General features: G+C 42.6%; 1 protein-coding gene across 1 annotated transcript; it reads left to right on the forward strand.

Moving 5' to 3' along the window:
• The first annotated feature begins 2,649 nt into the window (after positions 1 to 2,649).
• On the forward strand, positions 2,650 to 4,455 carry LOC131648608 (uncharacterized). Its single transcript, XM_058918351.1, has 2 exons — positions 2,650 to 3,911; positions 3,981 to 4,455. The coding sequence occupies exons 1-2, from the start codon at positions 2,650 to 2,652 to the stop codon at positions 4,453 to 4,455; spliced, it is 1,737 nt and encodes a 578-aa protein (XP_058774334.1).
• Positions 4,456 to 17,767: the final 13,312 nt, after the last annotated feature.

Genomic DNA, 17,767 nt, shown 5'->3' on the forward strand with positions numbered 1-17,767 from the left:
AGTATGAGATTGAAAAGTTCACCGGAGTGAATGATTTCGGTATGTGGCGCTTGAAGATGAAAGCTCTACTGGTTCATCGGGGTTGCTTGGAAGCGCTGAATGGAGAGGCAGCCATGAATGCATAATTGACGGCAGCAGAGAAGACGAATATGATCGAGAAAGCATACAGGGCAATTTTGTTGAGCCTTGATGATAAGTTTCTCCGGAAGGTATCAAAGGAGACGACGATATCAGGGTTATGGGTGAAACTTGAAAGTTTATACATGACCAAATCGCTGGTAAATCGACTCTACCTGAAGAAAGCTTTGTATTCATTCAAGATGATTGAAGACAAAGTGTTGACTGAGCAGTTGGATATGTTCAACAAGATGATTCTTGATCTTGAAAATATTGATGTGAAGATCGATGATGAAGATCAAGTGCTGTTACTATTATGTTCTTTGCCTCGATCACATGCTCACTTCAAATAAACTCTCTTGTGTGGAAGGGACTCCCTGACGTTTAAAGAAGTTCAACCAGCCTTGAATTCCAAGGACTTGAATGAACGAAAGGAGCATAAACCTTTGACTATTCGTGAAGGTTTGACCGTTAAAGGAAAATTTTTGCGAAAGGATGGTAAGTTCGACAAGAAGAAGGTCAAAAGCCAGTCGAAGTCTTATAGTGGCGAAGCATCTGGCATTCGATGCTATCATTGTAAGAACGAGGGTCACACAAGAAAGGTCAATAGAATATCAGACTAGCAGGAAGGTCACGAGGTTGAGAACCGATAATGGCCTTGAATTTTTCAATGAGGCGTTCGACAGTTTTTGTGCGGCCTCTGGTATTGCAAGGCACATAACTACTGCATGTACTCCACAGCAAAATGATTTGGCTGAAAGGTTTAATCGAACTATTTTGGAGAGAGTTAGATGCATGTTGATTAGTGCGGGGTTAAAGAAGGTGTTCTGGGCTGAGGCTGTTTCGACAACAACATATCTGATAAACATATATCCTTCAGCAGCATTAGATATGAAGACACCTGAAGAAGTTTGGTCGGGACATCCACCAGATCTCGACAAACTGAGAGTATTTGGCTGCGTAGCCTATGCTCACATTAGGCAAGACATGGTCGAACCTAGAGCTCTGAAATGCATGTTCATGGGATACCCTGAAGGAGTCAAAGCTTATAGGCTATGGTGCTTAGATCCAGGTCACAGGAGGTGTATCACTAGTCGAGACATAGTTTTCAATGAAGCTGAAATGGCTTTTAAGAAAACTGATGATGTTGGTCGAAGTACAAAAACACCTGACGAAGAGCTGGAATAGGTAGAGATTCCTGTTAAGGTGGAGCATGTTGATGCTGAATTGCATATCTCTGATGAAGTCGAAGAAGAAGTAGAAGATGCTAAGGATGAGGAAACTTTCGATGACTACCTATTGTCAATATATAGGCCGAGAAGAGTCATCAAGGCACCTCAGAGACTTGGGTATGCAGATCTTATAGCTTATGCCTTAATCTCTGCAAATGAGGTTCTAGACAAAGAACCTAGAGACTATAAGGAAGTTATGAGGAGTCGAAATAAGACTGAATGGCTGAAGCCCATGGATGATGAGATGAAATCTATTCATGATAATCACACTTGGGAATTGATCAAGAAACCTGTTGGGGCAAGGTTAGTCATATGTAAATGGATTTTCAAAGTTAAGGAAGGAATCAAAGGAGTAACGTCGAAAAGATACAAGGCAAGGTTATATTGGTGGCGACTCTGTTCATTTTTCGCGAGCGTGCGACAGCTGGCGACTCTGCTGGGGATGTTGCTAGACCTGTTGCTGGTCCATCCTTAGTGAGTCGATCCTAGCCTGCGTTTGTTTGTTTATTTACTGGGTGTTTATTTGTTTTATGTCTATATCTTGTATATATGTTTGCATGTTTATTTTCTGCTTGCATATTATGTTTATTTCTGTTTGCACATCATGCATATGGATTATATTCTGTGTTCCTTGGGGTCTTCTGTTCTGTTTTGCAGGTGGGGGGTTTTTGAGGTAAAAGGCCCACTACCCAGGCCAAGTGACACCTAGGATTAGCGTGGATGCTCATGTTGGCTCCCGTAGCTCTTGCTACGATCGAGTTGATGTGGGGTACCACAACTGGGCGAGGTTCTTTCATGGAACACTGTGTCTGGCACTCTTGTTGCCTCAAACACTTTGTACCCCATGGGAACTATAGACCCCAGTGACCATTAGGGACCACCTGTCCGTGTCTAGAATTCATACCCGTGAGTTTTGGGGAGGGACAGGATACCAGCCTTCATCATACCCGGATTTCCATTTTGCAATCTGAAGTCAAAATTTTGAACCTGTTACAATTAGTATTACCCAGATGTTCAGGACTGCGAGGGACATTCAGTCTCTCACCACATCATGCACATGACACATCATGCTATTGCATCCACCTCACTTCATTCGTGGAGAGGCCTAAAATCTATTTCTAAAGAGAAAAGAAAAGAAAAAGAATATATACATACCTTTTTGCAAAAAAAAAAAAAGGAAAAAGAAAAGGAATAATGAAAAGATTTTAGGATTCTCCCAATGAAATGCATTCCACCACATCATTTAACATGCATGTTCATTTATTTTCAGGAACTTTTTGGCTTTGTCTCCGACTAACACATGGCTCCACCACTGAAGACTGGCAAGCGCAATTACTCTTATTCTTTTGTGAATCCTAATCTGAAGTCTGTTGAGTGTTTGGCAAAGAAGATCACACCGGATGAGTCAACCAATTTCCGAGAAAAATATGGGTACATTCTGAGCCTCCTCAAAATGCCATTCACCAAAGATGAGCAAGAGGGAGTTCACACTTTGCTTCAATTCTATCATCCTTCCCTCCGTTGTTTCGCATTCACTGATTATCTTTTGGCTCCTACCTTGGAAGAGTATTCGTCATTCCTTGGCATTCCTGTTGGGAAAGAGGTACCTTATTATAGCGCCATGAAGGCCCCTGATTCCATTGAAATTGCTAAGGCTCTTTATTTGAGCAAGTCAGTCGTGGAGGCAAGTCTCACCAAGAAAGGAGGTTGTCATGGTTTTCGTATGGAGTTCCTGGTTAAAAGAGGTTGTGATGCTGCTGAAGCCAAAGAATGGGACACTTTTAGAGCTATTCTGGCTCTAAGTATCTATGGTATTGTGATGTTCGCAAATGTACCTGACTTTGTTGATATGAATGCCATCCACATATTCATTCTGCAGAACCCCATTCCTACGCTTCTGGGGGATGTTTATCATTCCGTTCATCATCGTAATGAGCAGAAAGGAGGTTTGGTTAGATTCTGTGCTCCGCTGCTATACCGTTGGTTCAGATCACATTTGCCGGAACGTGGAGCTTTTGTTGATAGTAGGTACACATCCAGATGGGCTGATAGAATTATGGGGCTTAGAGCTAAGGACATTGTCTGGTACAACCGATCCTTGGACCACATGGAAGTTGTTATGAGTTGTGGGAAGTTCAAAAATGTGCCTCTCATGGGCATCAGAGGTGGGATCAACTATAATCCTATCCTGGCTAGAAGAACATATGGATACGCTTTCATTAGTCCTCCTGAACAAGCAGAGATTGCTGAGAATATTTACTATCATTCAGCCACCAATGTTGGGCGAATGGCAGAAGCTGCGCAAGCCTGGAAGAGTATTTGCTGGAGAGATAAGAAGCATTTTGGTCAAAGAGACTGTGCGACTTATAAAGATTATACTGAGTGGGTTGAAGTTGTGGCCAACACCCAAGGGATGCCCTTCCCTCCAAAAGATCCTTTGTATCCTCCTGCTGGCGTACAACCCAACATTGTCTCCATGCCTTGTTATAATCAGACTGTGGAGCAGAATCGGAAATTGACCGAACAAATGGAGACGATGCAAGTTAAGATGAATACTGATAGGCAAGAGAAGCTTTCTGCCCTTCATAAGTTGAAAATGAGAGAAATAGAGCTTGAAGAATTGTATGCTAGAGGAAGTACTTCTCAGAAAAAGCCAAGGGTGACCATAGACTCTAAATCTGCTAAATCTCAAGAGAGGGAGATCAAAGAGCATTATGAGGATCAGTTGGCGGAATTGACAAAGAGGCTCCAAATCCAAACTGATATAGCCAAATCAGAGAAAGCCCGTCGAAAGAAAGCAGACAAGCTCCTTATGGAACGTCAAGCAAAGATTGAGGGGTGTTATGAAGAGATTCGCAAGTTGAAGGGTCGAATGGAGGAAAAGGGCCAAAGTGATACTCAAGCTCAAGAGGAGGCCAGAGGTTGGGAATTGAGAAGCCGTTACTTGGAGACCATGCATTTCAGAAAGGACCTATTGATTCAAGAAGTTGTTAAAAGACCAACCCATGCTGAGACCAAGAAGCTGTTTGAAGAAATGAAAGCTTGGAGCTATAAGAACATTGGAGATAGCCCACTTCGTCATTTGGACATGGGAGATCCTGCTTAGTATTGGTTTTTATTATAGAATCACCACCAGTCTTGTTGGATGGGGTTCCTATTTCTATTTTATGTATTTGTTGGCTCGTGAGAGCGGAATATTTTGTACTTCAAAAACGTGGTTGTGGAATTAATCGATTATGTTTCCTTATCCTGGTTGCTTATCTTGGTTGTGCTTATCTTGGTTATGCTTCACTGTCTTCTCCGTTATCTTGTGTTGTTGGTTTGAGACAAAGCTAAAAAGTCTTGGAAATAATAAAACATGCACACATGCACCCATGCACTCATATCATACTGCATTTTCAGGTTTTTATCAGATTCTAATTGGGGTCCCTTCCAACAACATATTTCTTTTCCGACGACGAAGCTGACTTTCTTACATCCTTACCGCACCAGGAGCAACGAGAGAATCATGGATCAATTTGAACAGAGTCAAGCTGCCCTCCGTAGGGATATGGATGTTATGGGGGAAAGAATGACCCAACTTATGGAGACTCTTCATGTCGTTGTCCAAGGACAAGAAGAGCTCAGAAAGAGCGTTGCTGGGCTGATCAAAGATACTCCTACCAATTCTGCTGATGGGGGGGTGAAAACTAAGGAGATTCCTGCTGAGGGGATACCAAAGGTAGTGGATGACCACCACGAGGTTATTGACCTTGAACATGATCTTACTGCTGAGTTGACTGAGACTGCTAAGATGTACCAAGCTCTCGAAGAACGCCTTAAGGCCGTTGAGGTTGCTAAAACTTCGAGTTTCGACACTGCTGCTATGTGCTTGGTACCTGGGATCGTTATTCCCCCGAAGTTCAAAGTGCCAGATTTTGATAAGTACAAGGGAGTTACCTGCCCAGAGACTCACATTCGTTCTTACTGCCGTAAGATGGCCGCTCACGCTGAGAACGAACCTCTGCTTATGCATTTCTTCCAGGATAGTCTCACTGGAGCCCCATTAGAGTGGTATATGAAGCTCGAGAGGTCTAATGTTAGTACTTGGGGAGAACTTGTTGATGCCTTCTTGAAACAATACCACTACAATACTGCTATGGCTCCTAGCCGCGCACAGCTGCAAAATATGTCACAGAAATCTGAGGAGTCTTTTAAAGAATACGCCCAGAGGTGGCGTGAACTTGCTTCCCGTGTCCAACCTCCTCTCTTGGACCGCGAGTTGATTGATCTATTTATGGGAACTCTGAAAGGGCCGTATCTTCAGCACATGGTTAGTAATACTTCTCCCTCCTTTTCGGATGTGGTTATCATTGGTGAGAGAGCTGAGAACTGTGTCAAAGCGGGTACCATTCAGGGTGTTACTAGTCCTAGCACCTCAAGTGGTAATGGTAAGAAGCCGTATTCTGGGTTTGTGAGGAAGAAGGAAGGTGAGACTAGCACTGGTTCTGTTGACCAAAGCCGGGCCCCTGCTTATTCTGCTGTTCCACCTCCTTATTATCCGATGCCTTATGCTGTTCCTAGTCCATATGTCCCTCAGGCGTATGCTGCTGCCCTTCCACAACCATGGATGGCACCCCAACAGCCTTTTGTACCACAACAACAAGCCGCTGCTCCTCAGAATCGCCAACAGAATCCTAGGCCCCAAGGTCAGAGAGGTCCACAGAGGCAAAGATACCCTGACAGGCGTATAGATCCGGTTCCCATGCCGTATGCTCAGCTTCTCCCCCAGTTGCTTGCTGGTCAATTGGTACAACTCCGTGAACTTGGACCTCCACCTAGTCCTCTCCCTCCTGGTTATGATGTTAATGCTCGATGTGAATTTCATTCAGGTGCCCCGGGCCATACTATTGAAAAGTGTAGAGCATTAAAGTACAAAGTTCAGGATCTCCTTGATGACAAACTTATCTCGTTCGCCCCTACTGGTCCTAATGTGCAGAATAATCCTATGCCTCCTCATGCTGGTGTGACCAATGCTATTGAGTTATGTGATGATCAGATCCTAGTAAATGATGTTAATGAGGTAAAGATGCCGCTAGAAGTTATCAGAGGATATCTTATGCAACAAAAGGTTTTGTGTGAGCTACATGACTACTGTTTGCAATGTTCTTCTAACCCTGAGGAATGCACTAGGTTGAAAGAAGAAATCCAGAAACTAATGGATGAAGGTGTTCTTAGAGTGGAAAGGGTCGTTCCTATCGAAGATGTGGCTACTCTAGAGATACCTTACTATCCTGCTGAGGTGTCAAAGAATCAGAGTACTCCTTTGGTCATTCGTGCTCCGAGTACTCCCTTGGTCATTCAGGCTCCGAGGACTCCGTTAGTTATTCAGGTTCCAAATGTTCCTTCGACTCCTTCAACCTCGTCTATTGTTCCCTCTCCTGTGAATGATTCTAAGGCTGTTCCTTGGAGTTATAATGCCGTGTATATTCAAGGGAAGAAGTTTGACTGTCCTCCAGTGGGTACTTCGAGTATCACAAATATTACTGGCACTAGTGGTATTACCCGTAGTGGTCGGATCTTTGCTGCCCCTCCTCCGCCTCCTAAAGAGACCAATAAAGAGGCTAGTACACAAGCAAAAGGAAAGCAAGTTGCTGTTGATCCTCCTGTAACACGTAACGCACAAGATGCCGAGCAACTCTTGAAGATCATTAAGAAGAGTGATTACAAAGTGATCGACCAACTTGATCAGACCCAAGCCAAGATCTCCATCTTGTCTCTCTTGGTGCATTCTGAAGCTCATCGTGATGCTCTGATGAAAGTTCTGGCTTCCGCTCACGTAACTCAAGACATTACCGTGCCTCAGTTTGAAGGGGTTGTGACCAACATTGCTGCTGGTAATTGTTTGGGTTTTTCCGATGATGAACTTCCACCTGAGGGTAGAGCACATAACAAAGCGTTGCATATCTCAGTCAAGTGTCTGGATGCTGTGTTGTCTCGAGTTCTGATTGATACAGGTTCTTCTCTTAATGTGATGCCCAAGACTACTTTGTTTAAGCTGAGTATGGATGGGGTTATGATGAGACCGTGCACTATGAGTGTCAGAGCATTTGATGGTTCTAGAAGGTCCGTAGAAGGGGAAATTGATCTGCCTGTCTTGATTGGTCCCCACATGTTCTATATTGCCTTCTATGTTATGGATATACGTCCTTCATACACTTGCCTCTTGGGTCGTCCTTGGATCCATGCTGCTGGGGCTGTGACATCTACCCTCCATCAGTGTTTGAAATTTGTTGTGAATGACAAGATTGTTGTGATCACTGGTGAAGAAGATTTGATAGTCAATAATCTGGCGTCATACCGTTATGTTGAAGTGGAAGGAGAGATACAAGAGACACCTTTTCAAGCATTAGAGATTGTGTCGGTTGATAAACTCCCCGTGGTTGAGAATAAGAAGGAACTCGGAGCACCCCTCTCGTCTCTGAATGATGCTAAGGCCTTCTTAGAAGCTGGCACTCCCCATAGTGCCTGGGGCAAGCTGATTGATGTTCATGAGAAGCGAGACAAGTATGGCCTTGGGTATCAACCATCTTCTTCTACTCAGCTCAGCATAATTCCTGGAAAGAAGGTGATTCCCCCCATTTCCCAAGTGTTCGTCAGTGCAAGCACCAGTTCTGGAAGTCAGGTTCTCGCCGTGGATGATGATGATGAAGAAGATCTCTCCAGATTCATTTGCCATGCTGCGCCTGGACAGGAGCTCAACAATTGGACTATCTTGGACATCCCCAGAGTCACTTTTATGGAGATGTAATTTTCTTGTTTCGATAAGTCATATGCTTCGCCCTAAGCATTTTGACCGCTTGTATAAAGAAGGGCCCCCATATTGTTTCAATTTGTTTAATATTGAATGAAAATCATATTTTCGCATGCAATTACTGTTCCATTTCTTTCATTTTTGTTTTTACTTTAAAAACTTTTTCAAAAATGGCAAAGCTTTTTCTTTTTCCTTTCTTTTTATGTGATGCATTCTAAGGCATAAATCATCCATCGTGCAGATCCGGCTCGAATTCCACCAAAAATGATAATGTTACAGTTCCACGTCTTAATATCCTTGAGAATCCGATTGACCAAGCTGATGAGGATAGTGGGGAAGATTGTGAAGTCCCTGAGGAATTGGCAAGACTTTTGAGACAAGAGGAGAAATCTATTCAGCCACATCAGGAAGCCATAGAAATCATCAACCTCGGTTCAGAAGAAGCAAAGAGAGAAGTCAAGATAGGGGCCGCTTTGCAAAGTGATGTGAAGAGAAGGTTGATTGAGCTGCTTCGAGAGTATGTTGACATCTTCGCCTGGTCATACGAGGACATGCCTGGTTTAGACACGGATATAGTTATGCACAGGTTACCGCTCAAACCAGAATGTCCGCCTGTAAAGCAGAAGCCACGAAGAACTCGACCTGATATGGCTTTGAAAATCAAGGAGGAAGTTGAAAAACAGTTGAAGGCGGGTTTCTTATCTGTGTGTGAGTATCCTCCTTGGATTGCAAACATAGTACCTGTTCCTAAGAAGGACGGAAAAGTACGCATGTGTGTTGACTACCGAGATTTGAATAGGGCAAGTCCGAAGGATGATTTCCCTCTGCCTCATATTGATGTGCTAGTCGACAACACTGCTCAGTATTCGGTATTCTCCTTCATGGATGGTTTTTCTGGCTATAATCAAATAAAAATGGCTCCTGAAGATATGACCAAGACTACCTTTACTACTCCGTGGGGTACGTACTGTTATAAAGTGATGCCTTTTGGTCTTAAGAATGCTGGTGCAACATATCAACGAGCGATGGTGACTCTCTTCCATGACATGATCCATAAAGAGATTGAGGTGTACGTCGACGATATGATTGCAAAATCCCAAACTGAGGAGGAACACTTGGTATATCTTGAGAAACTGTTTGCTCGGTTGCGTAAATTCAAGTTGAGGCTTAATCCAAACAAGTGCACTTTTGGAGTGCGATCTGGTAAATTACTTGGTTTCATTGTGAGCCAACGAGGGATTGAGGTCGACCCTGATAAAGTGAGAGCAATACAGAATATGCCAGCACCAAAGAATGAAAAAGAAGTTCGAGGGTTCCTTGGGAGATTGAATTACATAGCCAGGTTCATTTCTCATCTCACTGACACTTGTGAACCCATCTTCAAACTGCTGCGCAAAAATCAAGATATCCGATGGGATGACCATTGCCAAGAAGCCTTCGAAAAGATCAAGCAGTATCTCCAAGAGCCACCAATCCTTATGCCTCCGGTTCCTGGGAGGCCGCTTCTTATGTACTTAACTGTGCTTGAAGGATCTATGGGGTGTGTGCTGGGCCAACATGACGAGTCTGGTCGAAAAGAGTGCGCCATTTATTACCTGAGCAAAAAGTTTACCGATTGTGAATCCCGCTACTCACTACTCGAGAAAACTTGTTGTGCTTTGGTATGGGCTGCTCGCCGACTGAGGCAGTATATGTTGACTCACACCACTCTATTGATCTCCAAAATGGACCCGATAAAGTACATCTTTGAAAAACCGGCTCTTACAGGAAGACTAGCCCGATGGCAAATGCTTTTATCAGAATACGACATCCAGTATGTCACACAGAAGGCCATCAAAGGAAGTGTCCTTGCAGATCATCTTGCTCACCAGCCATTAGAAGAGTATCAGTCAATGAAGTTTGACTTTCCTGATGAAGATATCATGAAACTAGATGATAATGAAGGACCCGAACCAGGGGAGCGATGGACTCTCACGTTCGATGGTGCATCAAATGCTATGGGCCATGGTATCGGGGCAGTTTTGACTTCTCCTCGTCAAACTCACATCCCTTTCACAGCTAGAATATGCTTTGATTGCACGAACAATGTCGCGGAATACGAAGCTTGCATAATGGGTCTCGAAGCAGCCATTGATATGAGAATCAAGATCCTTGAGGTTTATGGGGATTCTGCCTTGGTTATACATCAAGTGAGAGGTGATTGGGAGACACGACACCCCAATTTAGTTCTTTATAAGGACTATATCTTGGAGTTGCTTCCCGCTTTCGAGGAAATCACTTTCAATCACATCCCCCGAGAGGAAAATCAATTGGCAGATGCTTTGGCTACTTTGGCAGCTATGTTCAGAGTTAGCTCCCCTAAAGAAGTGCCAGACATAACGATCCTCCGTTACAAAGAGCCTGCCCATGCATTCCCTGCTCATTGTCTCACTACCGAAGATGTGTATGATGAAAAGCCATGGTATTACGACATCAAGAGGTACGTTGAGAAGCAAGAGTATCCCGAAGATGCTACGATTGGTGATAAGCGAACGCTTCGAAGGTTAGCATCCAAATTCTTCTTGTCAGGAGACGTCCTGTACAAAAGAAACTATGATTCAGTTTTGCTCAGATGCGTGGATAGACACGAAGCAGAATTGATCATGCGGGAAATTCATGAAGGATCTTTTGGAACTCATTCTAGTGGACATTCTATGGCCAAAAAGATCTTGCGAGCAGGATATTATTGGATGACGATTGAAAGTGATTGTTATGTGTATGTGAAGAAATGTCACAAATGTCAAGTGTATGCTGACAGAATCCATGTTCCTCCAACTCCTTTGAATGTTCTGACATCACCTTGGCCCTTTGCTATGTGGGGCATAGACATGATCGGACGGATAGAGCCGCAAGCTTCGAATGGACACAGATTTATTCTTGTTGCTATCGACTACTTCACCAAATGGGTTGAAGCTGCTTCTTACAAGAATGTAACCAAGCAAGTCGTTACTCGCTTCATCAAGAAAGAGATCATATGCCGATATGGAGTTCCAAACAAGATCATCACTGATAATGGGTCTAATCTTAATAACAAAATGATGGCCGAGTTATGTGAAGAGTTCAAGATTGAACATCACAATTCATCGCCCTATCGGCCAAAGATGAATGGCGCGGTCGAAGCTGCTAACAAGAATATAAAGAAGATCGTCCAGAAGATGGTTAGAACGTATAAAGATTGGCATGAGATGTTGCCATTTGCTTTGCATGGCTATAGAACTTCGGTTCGTACTTCAACTGGGGCAACTCCCTTCTCTCTTGTCTACGGTATGGAGGCCGTACTACCTGTTGAAGTGGAAATTCCTTCGTTGAGAGTCTTGATGGATGCCAAACTCGATGAAACGGAATGGGTTCAAACGAGGCTTGATCATCTCAATCTAATTGAGGAGAAACGCTTATCTGCTATCTGCCATGGCCAGTTGTATCAAAAGAGGATCAAGAAGGCGTATGACAAGAAGATTCGGCCTCGAGAATTCCACACCGGTGACCTAGTCGTAAGGAAGATCTTGCCAATTCACACTGATCCAAGGGGCAAATGGACCCCCAACTATGAGGGACCATACATTGTGAAGAAAGCATTTTCAGGTGGTGCTTTAATCCTGACAAAGATGGATGGGGAAGACGTTCCGCTTCCAGTCAATTCAGACTCAGTCAAAAAATACTACGCATAAAAGACCCGCTAGGTCGACGTACCTAGGCAAAAATAAGGGCATCCCGGCAAACCAAAAGGGTTTGGGCAAAAATTAGGGATAAAACAAAGAAAAGAAGAATAACCCGCTAAGTTGAAAACCTGGAAAGGCGACTTAGGCAAAAAAGGGGCATCCCGCTGGGTTGAAAACCCGAAAGGGCGACCCAGGCAAAAGTTAGGGATCAAAAGCGAGAGGCTGCAGTCTGAATATCCTTCACAAAGACCATTATACGCCCTTGGCAGAACAGACGGATCAGTCTAATCATTACCCTTCTGAGGCAAAGCATTGAGAGGATCGAGGATATGGGAACTGTAGCAATATCAGTTTTAATGGAAATCCGAGCATTTCTCTTTGCCATTCCGCTCTTTGCATTTTTATTTTTATTTTATTTTCTTTTTCGCAACTACCTCATTTAGGAGTTGCTTCCTTGTACAGAAGCCTATTCACAGGCACTCCATCAATAAAATGATCTTTTGATGCAAAAGCTTTCTTTCTCTCTTTTTATTTTCACGCATGCGAGATGTGATTTAATTCGTTATTAAACATTGCACTGAAAGCATGGAGGCAATAATCACAAAATCAAAACGAAACATGATGTTACATAAACATAAAAGTGCTCTAAGGGGCGCCATCTGCATCCAAACGTTGTTTTCTGTGCAGGTTGCAGGTTCTAGCCATCATCTTGGCTCATGATATGTCACAAAGGTCATCATCATTCCACGTGAAAGTTCCAAAGTATAATTCATCAGTACTGGTAAGCATGGAGCGCCCGAAAAAGTCTATATTCCCCTTCAATCTGGCAGACAAAGAATGGTCCCCCAAAGAACTCATGATTCCCCAAACAGCATAGGATGTAAGGAAAGTCGAGTAAAGCCATTTCCTCCCAGCAGAGCTATGTTCTAACCCTCCACACGGTTGCCAATAAGCTGTGGCACCATGAGGCTTCCAACGCCCATCCGCAATAGTGTTTCAAGACAACAAACAGCGGACCCCAATGATCTCGCTCCCCTGTCACTAATGCCTTTATTTGGCACTTTGCATATAAAATTCATTGCATATAACATTGCATCTTCAAAAGTGTAGCATATCCGTCAAAGCGGATCGTTACGCCATAGAAAAATTCAAGCATGCATACAAAGCATAAGCCAGATAGTACAAATCATCACTCAATCAAGCCGATGGTGCATCCTAACAGAAGTTGTCATCCGTATAAACTTCACTTGATATCTGCTACTCCATCACAAATCTCTTCCAGACATGGTGCCGATACCTGGTATCCCAATCCCCAGTAATTCAATCTACCAAACTCCTCAAACACTCGTCTGTGTCATTCCTTCGATACGCGTCTGTATTGATTCAAACACTCGTCTGTGTCATTCTTTCGATACTCATATGTATCCTCTCCTTTTGATGCTCGTATGTGTCACTCTTTCGATACTCGTCTGTATCCTCCTCAAACACTCGTCTGTGTCATTCCTTCGATACGCGTCTGTATTGATTCAAACACTCGTCTGTGTCATTCTTTCGATACTCGTATGTATCCTCTCCTTTTGATGCTCGTATGTGTCATTCTTTCGATACTCGTCTGTATCCCCCTCAAACACTCGTCTGTGTCATTCCTTCGATACTCGTCTGTATCTCTTTTGATGCTCGTCTGTGACATTCCTTCGATACCCGTCTGTATCTCTTTTGATGCTCGTCTGTGTCATTCCTTCGATACTCGTCTGTATCTCTTTTGATGCTCGTCTGTGTCATTCCTTCGATACTCGTCTGTATCTCTTTTGATGCTCGTCTGTGTCATTCCTTCGATACTCGTCTGTATCTCTTTTGATGCTCGTCTGTGTCATTCCTTCGATACTCGTCTGTATCTCTTTTGATGCTCGTCTGTGTCATTCTTTCGATACTCGTCTGTATCTCTTTTGATGCTCGTCTGTGTCATTCCTTCGATACTCGTCTGTATCTCTTTTGATGCTCGTCTGTGTCATTCTTTCGATACTCGTCTGTGTCTTCTTTTGATGCTCGTATGTGTCATTCTTTCGATACTCGTCTGTATCCTCTTTTGATGCTCGTATGTGTCATTCTTTCGATACCCGATACCCGTCTGTATCTCCTTTTGATGCTCGTATGTGTCACTCTTTCGATACTCGTTTGTATCTCCCTCAAAAACAATTGTCTATGTCACTTTATCTTTCTGTCAAACCTACTCCTCTCCCAATCATTTCCATGTAAATATCAATCCCTTTGAGAACCTTGTGTTGGCACCTTTGCTATGTTACAAGTTATCACCATCCAGTTACTCACTGTAAATATTTCCATCAGAAAAATAAAAATCCTCTTTCCCCAGCAGATATCAAAACAAAAAACAAAAATAAGGATACCACTTACACCAGCTCCTCTTCAGGACAAATTTCTGGTACTTTGATATTTAACCTTCTTCTACTCCGAATGTTCGAAAGGCTAGCGCCAACCTCACCTTCGAGTATAAGACGATTAAATAGGGGCAGCTGTCATACCCCAAATTTGTCCTACCCTTTAACTTCTAACTGGCTTAGGCTTTGCATTCATGTACATACATCACTTAGGTCATAATCCATACCCATGCATTCATATCGTAGGTGTTATTCAAGGGCCAGCAAGAAAAAGCCCCATTGCAAAGAAGTATGATCAAAGAATGAGAAAACTGAGGTATAATCATGTGGCCCTATGTTTGTTGAAGTCCTCCTGGATTGGGGTGTCTCTCCGCTTCAAATCAGGGCATTGATTAGAGGGTACAAGCTTGCAAATCATCTAGTTCTTTAAATCAGGGTTTCTTTGACCAAAGTCAATCAGTTGACTTTCTGGTCAACATTTAATCAGAAGTGGCTTCTATGTGTGGAGAACTTCTCATACTGACTGTGTGGATGTGTTTGTTTGACTGGATGTGAGTGGAAGAGATTTAATCGGGAATTTCATCAATAGTCGGAAAAATCGGAACAGTTGACTTTTGGGTCAAAATCGGGAAAATTATTCAGATATTGACTTTTGGTGGAAAATTAATCAAGAAAAGTCGAAGAATGGATAAAATCGGGAGTTTGACAAAAAGCTGCCAAAAATAGAAAAAATGACAAAAAAGGCAATTTTCAACACTTAGAAAAATTTTGGGTGTTTCGAATCTTGTTGGGCAGTCCACTTCAGCATTGAATTACACGTGGCAAACGGCATTTTTCGGAGAAATTTCCAACATTAAAGTTGTTCCCCTCATGGAGGAGAACAACTTTGTAGTTGGACACTTTTTTATTTGAAGCTTGTATGAAGAGTTGAAGTGGTGTGAAATTCCTGAAAACTCATTTAAATCAGGGCATAATCCAGGTCACAAGGCAGGTCATGACCTAGCATTTTAACAAACACATGGCATGCCAAATCCCCAGCCATTTTTAGAGCTGTACAAAAGTGATATGAACGCAAACCTGGTACCATTCTCTTCTTTGCCATGTCCTCTATCCAATGAGATCAGTATCACTGATTTTGGACATGTATTGATCGAGATAGAGAGGCTCAAAGTACCACCCTCGCAGAGTCACGTTCTGGCCATACGCATGTGACAGCAAGCTGCTGGGCGTGTGCAGTGGTATTTGCATGAATTCAAGGCCATTTTTCTCATACTTCCAAGCCTTATCTTGAGATATTCTCAACACCAATCTTGTTCTATCCCATGCCCTCTTTGATATGACCCCATTCTTGCATCATTTAACAACCCATGGTTTGAGATATAAGTGTTCAAAGTAAGCACCACAGCATGAAGAAAAAAAAGTAAAACAACACACAATTGCACTACACACACATTAAAGTCCCACATTGGAAAAATGGAAAAAGTGTGCTGCAAGTCCCACATTGGAAAAATGAGAAAGAGGTATTGCAAACTAGTCCAAGTCCCACATTCAAGGATTGTGAATCACAAACCGATGGTTGGCCATATAAATAGAAACTCATACATCAACCATTTCTCACTTCCACTCTTCACTATATCACTATACTATCTCTTTCCCTCTCTCTCTCTCTCTCTCTCTCTCTCTCTTTCTCTCTCCCTCTCTCTCTCTCTCTCTCCCTCTCTCTTTCTCTCTCTCTCTCTCTCTCTCTCTCTCTCTCTCTCTCTCTCTCTCCCTCTCTCTCTTTCTCTCTCCCTCTCTCTCTCTCTCTCTCTCACTCTCTTCACTCCCATCTATACCCTCTCTCGTTGCATCAGCCTTCTTCTACACCCATCATCTCACGGCATCAGTCAAAGAACTATGGCTTTCAAGAAAGTGCAGTAACGCCTAGGGCTTCTCGAAGTAGATCGTAGCAGCACTAAGCTCGTGGACCAGCTATAGATCCTGAGTCTATTCCGGTCGGCAGCCTATGCAAGCCGAATTCGAGTAGTGGAGTTCCGCTTGTTCTCCATTCAAAGCTCTCTTGCAGGTAAGTCCATAGAGCTTTCTTAGCATGGTAGCATTAACATGTAGAGCATTTGCATCTAGAAGTATGGGACCTTGCCTTGTTCATGAACAAATCTGATGAATCTCCGAGTTTTAATCTTCATGCTCTGAACTTGTTTATTTTCATGTCTAGATCATAGAGCTAGGATTGGTGAATGTTATATGATTGATGCTATATTGAGTTTCTGAATGAGATCAAAAGTGAGCGATGATGTTACCATGCGCTCTGTTTGAATGTAATGTAGTTAGGTTGCTCGGGTTTGGTTTCGGTGAGAGCATTAGAGAGAGTTTTAGGAAGAACGAAGAGCATATGCATGTCCAGGTTTGAAAAGCGAGTGGGAAAATGGTTGAATGTTCGGAATATCTCATGTTTTCTCCGACGGAGTGTGACCGGAGGGGGTGACCGGAGACGGCTCCGGCAGCAACACATGCAAGCCCTGGGTGTGGCCGTCTTGTATTGGCGGATCTCTTTTGTCCTATTCCTATCACGTTTTCATGAGGGATTGATGTGTTGGCGTATTATGATTCATAGATGGCCCAGGTTTTGTCCTATTTGATTTAAATAAAGTGCACCAACTAATGAAGGTGTGATGCTGATACATGATAACGTAAAGACCATGGCATGAATGCTGTATGTTGCATGAAATAATAAAAACAACATAAAAAAAGTTTGAGTTTCCTTATAATTTCTTTTGCTTATTAATTGAGTTTTACTAAAAAAAAATTGACAAAAGCATTTTTTACTCTATTAGGCTTTTTAGAATATTTTCTTTTAATTGTTTTTAATGATTGTTTTCTTTGAGTGTTAATTGGCTAATAAACCATAAAATAAATAGTTCCTTGTGTTAATTCAAAATTAGTTTCCCATGTGAATAAAAATAGAATTGCTTATGAACATCTTTGTGAATAATGTAGATTTTAATTCTTTTCCTTTTTGTGAATATTTCCCATGTATGTGAATTGTCTAAAATGCCCTTGGTCTTTAATTTTGTCTTCTCATTTAATTGCTTTTCCTCCTCATGTTCCCTTAGAGTATCCTTATAACATAGATGTAGAAATTAGGATTAGTCCCCTTTTTGCATCCTTTTTCTTTTACAACCATAAAACATTAATAAATACTTGAATAAAATCCCCTTAAAAAACACCAACCAAAAACACTTCAAAAAACCTAATAAATGTTCAGACTTAAAACAAAAGTGAGGAAGTGATGCGAGACCTTGTAGTAGGTTCTCGTCATCATGGAATTACCCTAAAAGACACAAACCAATCATTTCTTTTTCTTTTGCCTGCTTGGCACCTAAGGGCACCGTTATCTCCGCTCCATTGCATCCTAGGTCGATCCCTTATGCAAGAGCGCGAGCGTTAACTCCGCCCAACTAAAAAACACAAAAACAAACAGAAAATCGTGAGCCGAGCTACGGTAACTCTGATTCCTGAAAAGGATACGTA

The sequence above is a fragment of the Vicia villosa genome, linkage group LG2 (assembly GCF_029867415.1).
Source record: "Vicia villosa cultivar HV-30 ecotype Madison, WI linkage group LG2, Vvil1.0, whole genome shotgun sequence".
In the NCBI taxonomy this organism is placed as follows: domain Eukaryota; kingdom Viridiplantae; phylum Streptophyta; class Magnoliopsida; order Fabales; family Fabaceae; genus Vicia; species Vicia villosa.